The sequence below is a fragment of the Amblyomma americanum genome, chromosome 9 (genome assembly GCF_052857255.1).
Source record: "Amblyomma americanum isolate KBUSLIRL-KWMA chromosome 9, ASM5285725v1, whole genome shotgun sequence".
In the NCBI taxonomy this organism is placed as follows: Eukaryota; Metazoa; Arthropoda; class Arachnida; order Ixodida; family Ixodidae; genus Amblyomma; species Amblyomma americanum.
In genome coordinates, this window is record NC_135505.1 from 150,080,947 (window position 1) to 150,099,474 (window position 18,528).

General features: G+C 47.6%; 1 protein-coding gene across 1 annotated transcript; it reads left to right on the forward strand.

Annotated features, from left to right (window-relative positions):
- Positions 1–315: 315 nt before the first annotated feature.
- LOC144105743 (uncharacterized) lies at positions 316–2,018 on the forward strand. The gene is made up of 3 exons (XM_077638849.1): positions 316–610; positions 1,163–1,361; positions 1,787–2,018. Exons 1-3 carry the CDS (start codon positions 432–434, stop codon positions 1,901–1,903), a joined length of 495 nt encoding a protein of 164 aa, XP_077494975.1. The 5' UTR covers positions 316–431; the 3' UTR covers positions 1,904–2,018.
- Positions 2,019–18,528: the final 16,510 nt, after the last annotated feature.

The following is an 18,528-nucleotide window of genomic DNA, read 5'->3' on the forward strand; positions in this document are numbered from 1 at the left end:
ATTTGTGAGTGGCTTCTCTGAAACCTGAGATATACAGTGGCAGTTTACATTAGAAGGTCAAATTGTCGCCAAATAGAAAATCACATGTACCGACTGCGGGGAAAGATTTATGCCTAGGATACCTTTTCCATCGTATTCACCCCCTTTCCTATTGCTCTTGCAGGTCTATCTGGAAAACATTGCACTCTATTGAGGTTATTATAGATTCCTACGCAGGGATAACGGTGGTTCTGCAAATAATACTCCTTGCTTAGTTATACTTTTACTTTTGTTTTCTAATACTGCGGTACTAACTGAGAGACGAAGGAACTATAGCGGCCTTTAACAAAGCAGGGCCTTCGTCTGAGCTTGAGAGCAGGCTCGCGCAAATCTCGAGGAAGAAGAAATCTCGGCGCGCGGTGTGAGAAGAGCGAAGGAGAGCCTCAGCAAGCATGACCTCCAAGCCCAGCACAAACAAGGTCGCCAAGAAGAGGTCCCCGAGGCCAGCCCCGGTTGCAGAGGAGGCACCCGGGCCTGCGGTGGCTCCTGCATCTGGCGCACCTCCTCCTGAGATCATGCTCGAACTGGACGCCGGCCCCGAAAGGAGCGCCTACGAGCACGGCATTGAAAAGTATGGCTTTCGCGTTTCACCGCGTACACCGACGGTGGTTCTCCGTGAGGTCTCGCCTTCAGTACATACTATGGCAATGCAATAGATGGCATGCCATCTGGCGTACAGTTTCCGGAGATCATGCATATCTGTTCCAGCAGTGAATGCTAATGTTTCGTCACCTGATAACTGTGGTCACTGCAGCGGCACAATCGCGAATGCCTGCAGGCGATGCTGAGCAGTGTGGCGGCGGCATCGGGTAATGAGGTATCGGCTTTTTCGCGCACAAGAATTTCGGGGCCATTCATGGCCAACTTCTGGGTGACAAGAGAGTAACGCGAAGGAAAAAAAATGACGAAAGAGTTAGTGTTTAGCCCAATTGCGATTTATGCGCACTAGCACTTCCGTGATGTGGTGATGCATTCGATTTCCGCAGCTTGTAGTGCGTGCCACAACAACTTCCCTTAGAGACAATTTCGGTCCTTTGCACTTTGCTTTCTCGCTCATTGTGGCTGCTTGTCGAGGCCGCTGTTTACAACGCTTGACTGTGTCGTCGTTCTACCCTGGCCGCAGGTACTTGAAGAAGCCGCCAAGCTACCTGAGCAAGACCCAGTTGATGATGTCCCTGGCGTCACTGAAGAGCCCGCAGTCCTGCTTGAAGCGCAACCTGCCGGGCATCCTCATCATCACCATCGTCCTGGTCGTCGCCGCCGCGGTTTACATGGAGCTGGCAGACTTCGGCGGCAGCGAAGATAGTTCAGTGTACCCTACGGTAAGCTCCTTGATGCGCCAGAGAAACAGCTGCCGACGACAGTGCAAATGTGCAGCGCATATCACTTACACGCACAGCAGCACAGGTCACTTACACGCGCTAGCTGGAACAGAATACTACTGAGGAAAGTAAAAAAAAAACATGGTGTAGTTTGGGCGGGGATCTGATGGCCTCAGCTTGTTCTCTCGATCTTGGGGCCCAGAATTCAGAAAGCTATTCGAAGTCTCAATTTCAGAAATTCTCGGTTAATCCGTTGTGAAAGTTCTGATTAAGGCGGAATGGGTGATGACACCAACAGAAACCGCCTTAAGAACTCCTTAGAGCAGGGATAAGGTCTTTAGACAGCTAATGCTGTAAAATTTACGGCGTGCAGATCCCTTCGGTGCGTGTGTTTCACCTTCCAACTTGTATCTTAAAACTTCCAGCCAGAGACGACTGTTGAGACGAAGGACGAGAATGCTACCGGCACACGGGACGACGTCGAGGCCATACTCCAAGAAGCGCAGAAAAACTTCCTGCGCCAAGACGAAGAAGAGCGGTGATTGGATTGAAACCCGATGCCGCTAATGAATGCGCAACCTTGGATTTATTTGGCGCAGAATTTGCTCCAAGACGTTGATGCAATACGAACGTCTGATTTGAAGACAGGACACTGTGGACGGCCGTGTTTTGTCGTACTCATTTAATAAATAATTTCGACGAAATCAAAGAACTTGTCAGGAAAAGACGTAGCTGCGTTTCCCCTTTGAACCAGTGCAGATGGTGACATAAGGCAATGCCCTCTGTGGCGCTGAGTTGTGTATGCCAGGAACATCAACGGATGTCGAGCTACGTTGTTTCTCACATGAAGTGACGAAAGCGTGGAGAGCAAATGTAAGAATTTAAAATTTATTTTTATCCATAGAAAGCTGATGACACCAGGAAAGAAGCGGCGTAAAGCTAAGAACAGTCCATTATGAGTTTTCAGTATTCTTTGAAAACACAATCACTTCTTTTTCTCACAGAAACGACATCCATTTCCATGCAATTATGGAAAAGAACAGTCACCAGGAAATGACTAGGAAAGTTTTGCCCATAGTAGGTCTTATTGGAGAACATGGAAAAGTAGTTATAAGTTGTCGGTACTGCGTGCTTTACAAGAACACCATCAAACTGCGCGCATTCTGTCTCTGCTCAGAAATGGTACGTCTTGCTCGTGTAGCTCCACCCGATTTGAGCCTCTAATATTTATAAGAGTGGACTCAATTTGAAAATTCGGAGCTAGGACTATGATGTGTGTCTGAACTTTCCCGCTCTGTTGTCTCGACCGCGGGATCTCAAGTGTTTCACTGCGCCAGCATTCGTCCTGCATACCATGCGAACTTCGTTCTGGTGAATAGATGTGAAGAGCCCCCCCCCCCCCCATCTTAGTAGGTTTAATTTACGATTGCCTATACAGTTGTACAGAGAATAACTCACCTATCTCCCTCTAGAAATTAGTTACACGATGCTAATCCGCTAAAAGTAATTCGAAGACAACGTTTTGTGACGACGTTTGCAGGTTTTCATGCCTGTGGACTATGTGGAACACACACACACACACACACACACACACACACACACACACACACACACACACACACACACACACACACACACACACACACACACACACACACACACACACACACACACACACACACACACACACACACACACACACACGCACACACACACACACACACACACACACACACGCACACACACGCACGCACGCACGCACACACACACACACACACACACAACGGTGTCCCAGCTAACTTTAGCCAGGGTTTAAAAATGTGGCGCGACACTAAGACGACGCCACCCTGTGCATGTTACTGGCTATTGTATGGAGCAACTCGCACTATTTTTGTATTGCACCTAAGTGCATAATTAGTAGAGATTAATTAACCAACTTCGCAAGCAAAGAAGACAGGCGAAAAAGTCCTGTGAGAAAGTTATAGAACGGCCCACGAAACGGCTCACTGAACAGTGCTAACTTTCCATCTATTACGGGCCGGCTTTTTTTCGCTCTCTGCAGATGCCCGCGAAATACAAAAATACCACGTGATATGTCCGCTTGTGCGGGCACGTCACGTGGTATTTTTGTATTTCGCGGGCATTTTGCAGTCAGCGGGGAAAAAAAGCTGATACGTAATAGATGGAGAGTTAAAAACTGTTCAAACGGAAGTTTTGCGGACAGTTCTACAACTTTCTTATTGACCTTTTTTGCCAATCTCCCTTGCTTGCGAAATTGGTTAATTAACATCAGGTAATTACGCAATTAAGCATAATGTAAAAATAGTGAAATGCTCTATACAACAGCCAGGAGCATGCACTTGGTTGTGTAGTCTTCGGCGCATTTTTAAACCCTGGCTAATGTTAGCTGGGACACCCTGTATATATATAGCCAGCTACGATGCCGTGTGAAGTGTAGTACATTAGCTCCGTGTTCTATATAGCAGCAAACTATTCCGCATCAAATCAACATTGATTTGAAATGTTATTTCAGACTCTATTAATAGACAGAATTTGATGCGATAATTTAATACAGGAAAAGATGTGGGCAAACGTCTAGAATGAAAGCTATAGGATTGCGCAATAGCACAGTAAAAAATTCAATCAAAAGACCGTGCCCCGTGGGCATTTCAATTGATTGAAATTTCTGATACTTCGCACAACACGCACGCCCAAAGTTATTGCGCGGGTGGAGTAACAGCCTGAAAAAAAAAAAAGAACTGGCTGGGGCAACAATGCTCCGCGATGGAAAATGGAACGCCGAAACGCCTCCAGCCATTCCTGGAATTCTGCACCGTCAGATTACTTCTTCCGCTTTTTCACTTTGTCCTTAGTTGTTCCGTGTAAGGCTTGCTCTTCACTCGGTTCCTATTCGATACGTTTCCTTGCGTTCGTTTAATTTCGCCAACGATGCAGCGCTGACGCTTTGACATGTTTTCTTCCCTGAGGCAAGGTAGCCTACAGGAGAGGCAGCAGCAGTGGATTATTATTTTTTGAGCGACTCTGCGATCCCATTTCATTTGAAATTATACGCAGCCCCCGAAAACATTTTGTTCCCTTCTTTCATAATATTTATGGCCCCTAGTTACACGCTATATGAAAGTCGGCCTCTGACCCATCGTTTCGCTCGCTTAGTGCGCTGAATGAAGGTGGTGCTATCTACAGGAATGATCTGAGTTCAAAGGTTTCCCGGAGCCACGTCGTTATCTGTGTGGCCTGGGTTTACTTTGCACTTGACGTAGCAGATACTGCAGTCCCGTTTCATGTCCACCGTGACAGTATCCATCTTCTTGCGGTAAGTCCACTTGATTTTTTATACGTTTATGGTGGTTTAACTTCCCAAAGCGACTCAGGCTATGAGCGACGCCGTAGTGAAGGGCTCCGGATAATTTCGACCACCTGGGGTTCTTTAGCGTGCACTGACATCGCACAGTACACGGGCCTCCAGATTTTCGCCTCCATTGAATTTCAACCGTCGCAGCGAGGATCGAACCCACGTCTTTCGGGGTAGCAGCGGAGCGCGATAACCACTGAGCCACCGCAGTAGCCCGACGGAAATGCGTACCATTAGACTCCCATTCCCTTGTGCATGACAACATACATCAAAAACATTTCTTTACGTCCACCTTTATTGCGCACTTCGCCTTTGTACTTATTTACATTGCGTCCTTCTACTACTTTTCTCCTCGAGATCAGTTTCTGCTGTCTGTCGCTTACACGCTCTCCGGGGAAGTGGTTGTTCGGCTGACCGGGCTTGCTGCACGTTTCGAAGCCTTGTATGCCGCTCGATGGAGGCTCGATGGAGGCTCGATTGAGGCTCGATGGAGGCTCGATGGAGGTTCCATGAGACCCACTCATCAAGGGAAGCTCGCACGCAACGACTTAAACGGAAGAGTGCCGTCCGGCGCGCGCGCGCCGCTCTCCTATCTCCGCTCCTTTTCTCAGCTCACTATCCTCCTCGGCCTCCACATTCACCGGCAGCCACCCACCGGGTTGTTCCCGTGACAACCACCCACAGGTTGGGCGTTCCACCGCCCGCGCCAGAACCTGCTTCGTCCACAGCAGCCACACTCTGGGTTGTTCCAAGGACAGCCACCTTCCGGAGTGGAGAGGGGATATGCCTCTCTCCAATTTGCCCCCTGCCAACCATAGCAGTTGACAGGTGGCTCTCGGAGGGTCCAGAGAACACAGCTGTCGGACACTTTTCCGACAGCGGGGTGCTAATGCTACGCATTATAGGGTACATTCTCTCTTACGCCGCACATAGAGACCTAACATTACTGTTAGCGCGCTGACGCTAATTGCTGTCTACGATTAAGCTAGGTTTATAGCAAGCAGCTCATATTTTGAGATTAGTGGAAGGAAGACGTTCTTTTTTTTCGTTACGAGCTCGATCACTGCTTAAGATTTCAAAGACAAGTCTCAGTCAGCGCCAAAACTGCCCGAATGCTCTGAGCTCTTTCCATCCCGACCATCATTTCAGGAGATTTTATTTTTTTACACGGCGCCGGCCCGGAAATTACTCGGAGCGACCACATAACAGAGAAATGATAGCTTCCACACAGTGCCTTAAAAATAGTGCAAACACCACGTGAAAGAGGTCTGGGATGAGACACGCAATATGGCCGGCTTCAGAAATCTCTAGGAGTCTGCGTGATGAAAGTTTCTTGCTGCATATGAAGCCCAGTGGGTTCCGCGCACCAATATTTTATGGCGAAATTTTTCGGCATACTGCTATGGTGAGCTTTCCGATGGAGGATACACCGTCATATCGAACGAGAGCTTCTCGGTGATGAAAGCCTCGAGCTTCCGCGGTTTGATGACTGAAGCCAATGGCACGAGTCACGGCAGCTGTATTGTTCCATTACTTTGCAGCGGAGGTAGTTCTGGCAATCAGACTGAAAAGAAATATTTTTGTTTTGTTCCCTCGAAGACATTTGAGCGTTGCGTGCCTAAAGGCACTGCAAGTACCGTGTTTCCTCTTTTATGCCATTGACACAGGACTTGCATTTTCAAGTACGGTCTTCTCTTTTTTATACACGTTCGTCCGCTTGACGAGATCAACAGAATGTGGCAAAGTGGAGTCGAAATAGCAAGAACTATTCGGGGATAGCTATTCCCGAGAGCGTACGATATCTCGAAGTAATGGGCCTGGGGATATACGCATTCTGAATTTGGCTAAGCCGCTATATCAGATTTATTTTTGTTGTATTCACAGCGGATACTTAGTCGTTTATATCTCTTGTCCATTTTAATGGTTACGCGTTTAAGCACTCACTACGAATAAATAGATGAAAACTCGAAAAGCGTATATAATATAATGCAGATGAATAAAAAAAAACTACAACTGCGCATTGCCACTGCGATACCAGATTGTTACCACCAACCGGTCCCTGACAATGCGACCCTTTTCCTTTTATCCTGGGAACAGGATATCCACACTATTACGGTCAAAGCACGTACAAAGCTGACCACATACCTAACCAACCGCTTAGACAGCAGTGTGTTTTGGACCAGAGGACCGAGTATTTACGCAGAAGGAAATTTTTTCCACGATAAATACTAGTCAGCTTGCGCACCTCGTGCAACATTTTCTCCATTGTTCTTACCATGTTGCTCGGCGTTTTCGCGAGGCAAAAGGCGAAAACAGGGTCCTCATATTCGGTCAATAGCGGCAGCCGTTGACCCGCCATATTATCAATGCGAAGCGCACGGACTTGACATTCATGACAACAGATCCACATACGCCTATACACGGCATTTCACGTAACTTGGGGCAAGTCTTTTAAAGAAGCGCATTGGAGAATTTTGTTTGTTTTAGTGTGGCGCTACTCGGGGCATATTTTTCATAGTGATTAACTGTTACTTTGTGAAGAACACCTGCGTAAAAATTTTAATTCTCCTTTTAGGGGGCCAAAAACAGCCTGTTCAGTTTATCGCATCAAAGCGCCTCCTGCCTGCAGCTTTTTTTCTGGCATTTAACAAAAGCCCGCGGAACGTGAAAAAATTAATGGCGTTCACACGCGTGGAAATGCGGTATACAGTCTGAATTTTTCAACATGCCAGGAGATTGTGCTTGGAGGTCAAGTGGCATACGCGAGCTCCCAGCCATTTTTCGCAAGTGGGGGTGAATAAGTGAGCGGATATTTGCTCCGCGCCCTGTCTACTCCCAGTGAAATTAGATCCTGACCAAGGGAACCGTTTCATCCGTACATTAATCGTATACAGTGAAGATGAAGGAGTGATCAGTGGTGCGCGGCTGAAGCGCTCGAGACAGGACTGAAGCTTGCAATTACGTCACCATGGTGTTCTGCATATATCGGCTTGCCGTCGCTTAAAATTTGGTGCAGGCGCTGACGGCCTCCATCGTATCGGTCCGCAGCTTTGGAGCCTGTCGCTCACTGGGGTCTTCAGCAGAGTACTCGTGATTCTTACCTCCCGGCACAGCCCGGGAAAGCCCAACCAGACTCCACCTCAACGCTCTCCTCCGCCCTGTCCCCCCAGCCTGATCATATGACTCTACGACATGACAATTACGACCTCATTGACCTAGCATACCGTCACCTTACCCGAGACCCAATGACCACCCCACGTGAGAAAGCAGCATCTTCGCTCCGGCCCTCGAGTGCGTCCTTGGGCCTCGACAGTTGTTGGCTTCTGCCGACAGGTGGCTCTGCAGTCTTGTTGGGCCACGCTTCATCTGCTCATCGTACGCTCATCTTCCTAGTGGTGACGTAAGCCTTTCGCCTCCTTTCCTCTCTGCTACCATATGTCCGCACCCATCCTCATGCCCTGTTCCTTTACGACCGTGTCATGCTTTCTACTCCCTCGGTAACGACGATTCCTCTGTAGCGCCGAAACACGTCGCGGACTAGGAAGACGAAAACGGTTATGCTGTGAGCAAACAAACATTGCTTAGGCGGGAACCTGCATGGGTGGAGAGCACGCGATAGTCCGGTGGACATTAATTATGCCATCACCATCAATTATATCGCCCTGTATTAATATGTTAGCAGTCAGGTCACAGTAGTGAGCACATAGACTAATGGAACTGTGAGCATTCATATTGACTCCGTATGACGTCAGGCACTCCATATACGGAGGTCGTGGGACACCTATACAGAAAGGATGTGGTAACAAGAAAAGCACAATGAAAGCTTATGTATTTCCATGTATTTTTTCTTATCACGTGGGCTATCCTCCGATAATTCTGGATACTCCGCTCTTAGGTAACGTTTCAGCTGTGAGGGGCCCCATGGACAGGACCCATCTGAACGACGTGACCACGCTGACCGCATTTTTCATGACGCCTACTTCTGGGGCAACGTTAACAACTTTCCCATTGCCCAACAGCTAAATGATTACTTTGCTGAAGAAGCTAACGCTTACTATGAATTAACGATTAACATTATTTCACCCTCACTGACTCATATCTTTAATCTATGTCTTAGCACTGTCACGTTTCCCACGGAGATGCAAGTTGCTAGAGTACTGCCTGTATTTAAAAAAGGTGATCGCAATAATATCGCCAACTATAGACCAATATCCCTTCTACCAGTGTTTTCGAAAGGTCTTGAAAAAGTGGTCGCTAAACGCCTGCACCAATTTTTGGATCGCCACACTATTATTACCCGATCTCAACACGGTTTTCAGAAAGGATTTTCTACTGAAACTGCATTGGTGGCCCAAAAACAATTTATCTTAGAAAATTTATCTTAGAATTTATCTTCGACAGCATTAGTCATGACACTCTTCTTGCGAAAATTCAGAGATATGGTATCAGGGGCCATGTGCTAGAGCTAATTCGTTCTTATCTTTCGCACAGATATCAATATGTCGACATCAACGGATGCTCCACGCCCATGACTCAAATCAAAACTGGCGTCCCGCAAGAGAGTATCTTAGGTCCACTTCTGTTTAATTTATGCATCAATAATATTACCACTATTAATACGAATGCATACTTTATAATATACGCGGACGACACAAGCATATTCTTCAGTGGTTACAACCCCGATGATCTCATTATCCTTGCAAATAGGACGCTTTCAGCACTTGTCCACTGGGCAAACTGTAATGGTCTACAGATAAATGTTGCGAAAACGAAAGCAATGTTCTTTCGTCCGAAAGGAGAAATATTAAGTTTCTCCAGACAACTCTGCTGTGCCTCGAGTAGTATAGAAATTGTTAACACCTTTAAGACATTACGAATCTGGTTTACGGAAAAGCTGCTCTGGGATACACATATTCATCATATATGCCTTAAAGTTGCTCGTGTAGTTGGCGTACTATCACGCTATCGCCATTTTTTCTCTACCTCAATTAAACTGCTTCTGTTTAAAACCCTCTTCATGTCACATTTGCATTACTGCAACCTAGTTTGGGGAGCTGCTACAAAGACCACTCTTCAAAATATTTACCTCCTTCAAAAGAAGGCCTTAAGAATTATTTTTAACCAACCTTACGATTATCCTTCCGCAGCCATTTTTCACAATAGTAATGTGTCGAGAATATTTAGTCTCTATGATATACGTCTGTCATTGCGCTACAAACAGGAAACTCGGGCCAAAATTTCAACAATATCTCAAATTGCTAATCTTGAGCTCCTTGTGCATACATACCCGCTACGCCGCCTGCGGCACTACACCCTTAACACGCCACGAACTAACTACGGGATACAGATGCTTAGATATTATCTTCCCGCACTACTCAGTCGTCTCGTTGATGCAGGCCTTGACATTAATAAATGCAGCAATGCCGACCTCCGGGCGTTGTTTCACTAAATTCTCTTTTTTTATGGTTTGTGGTTCTTACGTATGCGGTAGAAATATGCAGGCTCGTTGAATGCTTGTCGTAACCCGTCAACAGGCCAATATAATGCTGTCTTCTTTCATGTATGTTGAAAATTGTTCTTTTATGCGTTGTCAATGTGTTCACTGCTGTGAAATTAAGTGCTATAATCTCTGCGCATATAGAATGTTTAAATAATGCTTTCAGTGCATGCTTTGAATTTTATATATTACTTGTTCTTTATGTTATATTGCGCGCTTAGTTTGTGTTTCCGCTGTTCATTCACAGATTGTGAATCATGCCTTAGGTTGATGTATGCCTTTCTTGTTTGCACGTGACCAATGGCGCCACTGTTGCTGGATGTTGTGGGCCTCGGGAGATTGTCAAGCTACGGCTTTTTTTTTTCGGGGCCCACTGCTCTCTGTAGCAAGAAATAAATAAACTGAACTGAACTGAACTAACATGAATTAACGCTTACGAACGGCGACGCCGCATAGTTGACACCGGAGAAGCTTCCCTAAATGGCTGTCGTTCTGCAAATTATCAGCCTTTGTGCTCCCCACCATAGTGAATCAGCGAAAGGGATGTCTGCAGCGCACTAGGCATCAATAATATAGATTGGCCACTGCATTATTACGTTGCGAACCAGAGTGTTTCACATAATTATAGCCGTTGACCGCATAAAATCCACTCGGCAAACGCCAGTAAAACAGGCAGCGGTAGCAGTGTAGGAAACATATTTGCTGAAAAAAAAATTGGCGGTGGTTTAGCTCTGGTTAAACCTAGAGTGACGCGATAGCTACAGCTGGCCGAGTGGAACTTGGTCACGTGTCGAACCACGTGATCAGCCACGGCGCCGCGCCGCCGGCAGCTGCTGCGCATCACGTGACCAACCACGCTGAAGGCTCGAAATGCTACCGTAATGTAGCTATCGCTACAAAAAAGCGGCGCAACGGCGAGAGCACAAGAAACAAAAGGACAAACACAATACGTGCGCACGCTACCAACTGTTTCTTGGAAGACAAGGGACATATTTATAACCCTCACTCACCATCATGTAACAACGCTCTATCGCTCTAAGAGGTTATAAGTAATATGCCCCTTGTCTTCTAATGAACAGTCGGTATTGTGCGCACGTGTAGTCCTTTTCTTTCTTATGTTGTTGTTGCGCCGCAGTTTTTTTCAGCCATGCACCAACTCGCCCTACAGGCCGCCATTCTAGAACAATTTCCGTACATGGCTGAATGCACGTCGTCGGGCTAATTTCTCTCCGTAGCTAAGAAAATTCAGCAAATATTAACCTTAGACCAGAACGAATGACGTACAACCCGAACAAACTTTGGGCAGGGGCTAGTCACTCAGACAAACGGCAGTAACAGACCGTCACTAGTATTCCTCAGTCGCTGCCCTCTTTGCAGGGCTTGTGGTCTCCTGGGCATTTGGGCACGTCTGATCCATTCCCGATGCAACAACCTCGGCTTACGCGCTAGCGTGGCGTGCTGAATTGCGCTAACGCATGAAGGCCCTGGCGCACGGACCACAAACCGAGTGAACAGACCCCTGCAGGAACGCGGTAAATCCACAATGTGTGGCGCACGCAGAAACGCACAAAGACGGGACAGCGCCTGCCCTCTCTAAATCGCCACTGAACTGAAAGCGCATTTGTGTGGCGGAGAGAGCATCAAGGTGGCTTTGAACCTACTCTAAATTCACTCGGCTACCAGGTTCGCCAGCGACCGCGCCGGTGAAGTGCAAATTCCGAATTCCGAAAACAGGCTCTATCCCGCGGAGGCAAAGTGAAACTGCCGTGGCGAAATCGAACTGCGGAGTTTCTCCATTAGAAAGTCAAAGCAATTTAGCCTCTCTGCCCATTTGTACGTCTCGCTGCCTCCGATCAGGTCAGCTGTATACATTTAGATGGGCAAAGCGCACCGCTTTCATTCGTTTGTTTTCCAGCGTCGGATGCATGCCGGTCAGCCAAGCCTCTGCGAGCTGTTTGGCTTCATGATAGGGCGGTTTAACGCACACAGCTCCTCTGACATATGGAAGATAGTACTGGAGGCGTCTATTGATTTAACCGACAGAAGTCGATTTAGTCACACGCTGAATTATCTGGAGAAAGGTACGGTCCAACCGACATCAATTATAAGTGTTTTTACTGAAGGCCCAATCATTAACCCCAAATATTCGTTCATAATTAGTTTTATTTTTAAGGAGTTTCCACACTTCACTGTCGAATCGGTGAACCTAGGATTTACGGTGGCACCATGCGGACAAATGTAAATATTTTATACCCACTTTAAAGCACCCCTAGAAATTCCGAATCCTCATACTGATTATTTTCCAAAACAATTAGGGCATCCCATGCCTCCCACTTCGCTCGTCTCTTCACTCCTGGTTTTTGGCATCAATTCTTTTAGACAAATTTTGACGTAACTTCTGAAATCTCTTCCGCTGATGGTAGCATCCATACAAAAATCACTAACGCGAATGCAGAAATGTTCGTTCATCACGATGGCCTATGCATGCTAAGAGTAAAAGCTAAGTCTGGGAGGACACACACCGGCACTTTCTTATGCATCGTTCCAGAAGTGTGGAATTTACGAATTTATAAATAAAATAAAACAGACCCTCTGGTAACGTTTTTTCCCAGCAGTATTAAAGGACGTTTTTTCCAGTAGTATCTAGCTCATATCGGTTTAAACTTATCTTACGATGCTTCCATAAAAATTCAAAGGGGCACTTTGTCGATCTAAAGTGTGGTGAGGCGAAAACCTTTAGCGCGGTGTTGCTGCTTGTGGCACTGATGTGTGGTTAATATGTCGATTAAGTACACAATTGTTTGTTAATCTTAAACGCTTGATACACTGGAAAACGTTTGGAAGGCATCCGTCTGATTCGACGCCTTTCCGCAAACACTCTCCACCGTCCTAGACAAGGATAGCTACGTATGCGTTGGCAGGAAGTAGCGTAGTCGTTAGCACGCTCGGCTGCGGAACGGAAGGATGACGGCTCGAATCCCACGGTGCACAAAGCTTTGTTTTTTCTCATCGAGTTGCTGGATGTAATGGACGCCGGACATACCCATGGCCGCGAGTATGAGCCATTAACGGCTTTAGCCTTAACAACGCGATAGTTTTAAAGGCTCCGTTCACCAGAAAATCTAGTGTCAGTGTTTGCAGGCGTCGGCGTTGTCAGCGAAAAATCACAAGCATGGCTCTGGAAGGTGGTCCCCAAACAGAAGTCTTGAAGGCAGCGGGGCCACGTAGGTCATGTGACCTTGCGCCGTCATTCTAACCTCCCCACGGGATAGTGAGCAAACTGCCCACCGTGCCAGGTGGCAGTTAAAGATTGGTCGCTTAGGAGGAGCCACCTGGGTGGCGCAAGGCCCACCGCGGGGGGCACTTGCCGTCGCAGGGCAGCGGCGCATCGCTTCAGCGCTGCACCACTGCGCCAGGAGAGGTATATGAGGTCTTCTAGGGAGGTATGAATGTTAAGTAGAGAATGACCTTATGTATATATGGGAACTAATTAACCCACTACGTTATAGCGTCAAACCCTTAAGGCGGAGCTTAAGTGTCTCCTCTATTTTCATTCCCTACTTTGGTCGATCATGCAAGTTTGTTTTCTATAACACATTGGGTTCTGCTTGTTTGCTAATTTCATACAGCAGTGTTTCAGATGCCTTAAGGTTTGTGGGGGTTTAACGTCCCAAAGCGACTCAGGCTATGAGGGACGCCGTAGTGAAAGGCTCCGGTAATTTCGGCCACCTGGTGTTCTTTACGTGCACTGACATCGCACAGTACACGGGCCTCTAGAATTTCGCCTCCATCGAAATTCGACCGCCGCGGCCGGGATCGAATCCGCATGTTTGGGGTGGGCAGCCAGACGCCACAACCACTCAGCCACCGCGGCGGCCTCAAGCTGCCTTAACGCACACCCCAAGAGAGATGTGGGCTATGCCCTGGAGGCAAACGGATAGGATTGGTTAGCGCGGTTGCTGGTTGACATCAGTGACGAGAATCTCCTCATTCACTCGACAACGCCGCAAACAAGGGGACTTGCGCAAGCATCGGATGGTGTCTTCGATGCCAACGCTGTGCAAAGAAGCCTATTAGCATTCATGTGTACAATGGCGCTCCATTCTATCTGTACAGTGATTTTAAATCCGTGCTGCCGATGGCGAGATACATGAATGTCCTAGACTGATGTCAGCTCACACACTGTCACAGCTGACCTCACTCATCCAAAGCACGTTTACAGCTGACATCAAAGAAGCGCAAAGCTAGCGTGACATGTCAGCCGCGTCTAATTTGCCAGAGCCGTTGCTAGGAGGTGTAAGCAGATGATAATGTTCACTCTAAGCCACCGAACTTGGGGAGTGATCGCGCTTTCCTTGATACCGGATGTGCGTCACGTCAATGCAAGGAGCGATCGTCGCGGGCACATCGCAACCAGAGAGTGTACTGTTGCTCACGGGAGTGCGCGTAAACAAAACCGTGCACTCCGCATCAGCAGTTTGCTTCCGTCTCATACGGTGACCCCATGCAACTAACTCGGCTACACTGTGGTCGCGCGCCTGCAATTATGGCTCACGGTAGGGGATTTGCACGTGAAATATCCGCATATTAGGCAGTGAGTGCAGACGGCATGATTTCCTTTGGGAACAAAAAGATGCTGCCGTTTACCTGAGCCAAACGAAACACTGCTTTACGACAGCGCCTGAGTGCAGGTGGTTTTTGCTTTTATGGCGCGTGCGTGCTATTGAAAGCTTTGAAGTCTTATTTTATTATGCAGGATCAAGCAGACGTAGCGAAGATGTGCTGCTGCGTGATGTGAGAACTGAATTTTTAATGCTGTGTCGCTCCCATCCAAAATTCGAATTCGTAAGTCACTGTTATTATGAGGTCATCGCCGATGATCAAGGGGCAGTATTAGTTTTTTTTTTTTGCTTTCAGGTTGTGCTTTTATTTTCTTTCAGCTTCTGCCTCTTCGTCGTAGTCGAATACACTTCAGCAAGTTTAAGCCTGCTTTTCATTACACTCGGTTATCTTTCAGTAGAAGGAAAGAGACGAGCAGCTCGAAGGCTATTGAATGTTCAAAGGTGGCTTCATAAAAATAAAATGACATGAGTAATGTTCAACAGTCTCGCAAGGGAACAGCAACTCACAATTGGAAGCGAGGTGCTGCAAGTCGTAAGAGAATACGTCTACTTAGGGCAGATAGTGGCCGCCGATCGGGGTCATACCAAGAGAATAAGAAAGGGGTGTTTCTCATATGCCAGTTCATGAATGGCAGTTTACCAATATCCCTCAAGAGAAAAGCGTACAACAGCTGTATCTTCCCGGTACTCACCTACGGGGCAGAAACGTGGAGGCTAACGAAAGTGTTCAAATAAAGTTATGGACAACGCAGCGAGGCAGGGAAAGAAAAATTATAGGTGTAACATCGAGAGACCAGGAGCGGGCAGAGTGGGTGACGGAACAAACGCGGGTTAATGATATTATAGTCAAAATCAAGAGAAAGAAATGGGCTTGGGTAGAGCATGCAATGCGAAGGCAAGATAACCACTGGTCCTAAAGGGTAACGGAGTGGATTCCAAGACAAGGCAAGCGTAGCAGAGGGAGGAAGAAAGTCAGGCGGGCGGATGAGATTAAGAAGTTTGCATAGGGTGGCCGCAGCTGCCACAGGACAGTGCTAATTGGAGAGACATGGAAAAGGCCTTTGCCCTGCAGAGAGTGTAGTCAGGCTGATGCTGATGATGATGAGCCGCTTTACATTCTTAAGGAGCAGCTCTTGGTACAGAGCTGCGACGCAATATAGTAGTGCAAACGTGCACTTGGTGACGGCCTGAAATTTTCGTGTTATCCTGACATTTTCTCGTGTTTCCATCAATGCTAACCTTATTTAACGCCATTGTAAGCGCCAGTGTTTCTGCCAATGCTTCGGCAAGTGTTTCCACCAATGCTTCCGCAAGTGTTTCCGCAAGTGTTTCCCACAAGTGTTTCCCACAAGTGTTTCAGCCTGTGTTCCCGCCTGCGTTTCAGCCTGCGCTTCAGCCTGCGTTTCAGCCTGCGTTTCAGCCTGCGTTTCAGCCTGCGTTTCAGCCTGCGTTTCAGCCTGCGTTTCAGCCTGCGTTTCAACCCATGCTTTAGCCAGTGTTTCTGCCTGTGGTTCTGCCTGTGGTTCTGCCTGTGCTTCTGCCTGTGCTTCTGCCTGTGCTTCTGCCTGGCACAGGCAGGAGCTTATTGATTTACGTTTTTTTTATGGCAACTCCACCATACTTTTTGTGCTTCTGCCTGTGCTTTTGCCTGTGCTTCTGCCTGTGCTTCTGCCTGCGCTTTTGCCTGTGCTTCTGCCAGCGTACCTGCCAGTGTATATGCCAGTGTACCTGCCAGTGTACCTACCAGTGTACCTGCCAGAGTTCCTACCAGAGTTCCTGCCAGTGTTCCTGCCAGTGTTCCTGCCAGTATTTCTACCAGTATTTCTACCAGTATTCCAGCCTTTTTTTAAGCCTGTGTTTCAGCCAGTATTTCTGCCAGTATTTCTGTCAGTACTTCGACCAGTGTTTCCACGGGTGTTTCCGTTAACTTGCAGTTCGATATATTTAATGCAGATGCATTGGCCGTAAGAACACCGTTTAGATGCCATTTGCAAATACAAACCTAGAAGTAAATTTCTGCATGCAGAGGCGAACACAGCCACTGGTAAAAGTGGATTAGATTGGAACTTTTGAGTACTTGTGCGCTGCGGTACCTTGAGCTGCTGTTTTCCGCACTGACGTATTTTCCTCTCTCGTTCTCATCCTATATATTCTGTATATTCCTAATAAAATTTCTAGTTTCTGGACAACGCTCATGTGTATGTTTGATTTGGTTTAGGGGGGTTTAGCATCCTTTGGCGACTCAGGCTATTGGGGACGGCGTAGTGAAGGGCTCCGGAAATTTCAACTATCTTGTATTCTGTAACCTGCACTGACATTGTACTATACAAAAATACACGGGCTTCAGGAATTTTGCCCCCATACTCGAGCGTGTGCGCAATCTTGCTTTTCGTTCACGTTTTTTTTCTCGCGCTGAATTTTCCAAACATACACAGCCCTTCGCTGACACATGTTGGACGCATGAAACTTCGTCATGCTTAGTGCTTCCTTCGATCTGGTTTCCTGCGCCAGCAGCTTCGAGTTCGTCGCCATTTCTCATTTACACAGTGTGACCGTGCCGTACTGCAGAGTCGAAAAATCAGCCGGTTTTCCATTCCTACAATGCCAGCGCTGTCTGAAAGGTAGCGATCTTTGTCCTAAAACTGGAAGCTCACTGCCAAAGCAATCCTTTTTTTTTCTGGCCACTCTATGCTATTACCATGTCCGAGTTAAACAGCTAAAAATTAGCTGCGGTTTAACTACTGCTGAACCTGGTTAGAGAGCGAAAGCAGCGGTGTATCAGGATACTAGACGCGGCTTGGCGTCTGTGACGTCTGTGACGTAGAGTTCGTTTCGCACATTGGATAGGCAGCGCGCTCACTCTGCCACATGGCAGGCGGCAGTTAAAGTAATAGTTCATCGCGAGAGATTGGTGACCCTATGAACGCTGCGGCCTATATATTCGCCCGAGTCTGACGTCACAACGGCGGTTTCCATGGCGCGACATCACGCGATTGTCATGTGACTGTTCTACTGCCCTCTACTGGCAAATCGAAAGGTAAAAGGTCAAGTGACGCGACATCATGGTGTACCACATATAGTAAGGCCTGAAGCCACACTTGACCTCTGGCGCACTTGAAGGTGAACTGGCCTCTAGCTTTATGCACGTGGCGACATCTTCCGCAGTCCCACTTGGCAGCTTTGAGTATACAGGAGATGAATGCGGAAAGCATATGCGGCGTTTCGTTCAATACACACTGTACACGTTAATGCGCCAGTCTTTGAAGAACCAACGCTAGTTCAGCTAGAAGCAGGCTAGTTGTAAGTGTAACGCGTTCACGTGCTATTAGTGCATCAGTCCGCCTAGCTCTCAGATGAGGAAGTGTAGGTCAACTGGTAACGCTGCTGCGCGCTAGGCAGCAATCCAAGTGCGGAGAGGAACTTTGCCGGCAACTGCCTGCAGCAGGATGCAAAGCTATATCTGGGTGCCTTCCATTAGCCTTGTTAGCGGCCAACGCATCGACTGCTGCCGCCGCCAGCGGGCCACTCCGATCTGATGCCCTCTGATGCTGAGCTCCGGCCCTCGCTACGACTGCACCGAACCCATTCACCCGTCCCGGCAGTCGCTATCTTTGATCTCGGAGAGACCATTTCGAGTGGTCCCTCTTAGCTAACAAACACAGTCATGACCTTGCC

What these genes read in the sequence shown, in the direction of transcription:
- LOC144105743 (XM_077638849.1), top strand. Translation starts at nt 432, where the DNA reads ATGACCTCCAAGCCCAGCACAAACAAGGTCGCCAAGAAGAGGTCCCCG. An exon ending in TACGAGCACGGCATTGAAAA is followed by an intron (nt 611 to 1,162) that starts GTATGGCTTTCG and finishes CCCTGGCCGCAG; the next exon opens with GTACTTGAAGAAGCCGCCAA. An exon ending in ATAGTTCAGTGTACCCTACG is followed by an intron (nt 1,362 to 1,786) that starts GTAAGCTCCTTG and finishes TAAAACTTCCAG; the next exon opens with CCAGAGACGACTGTTGAGAC.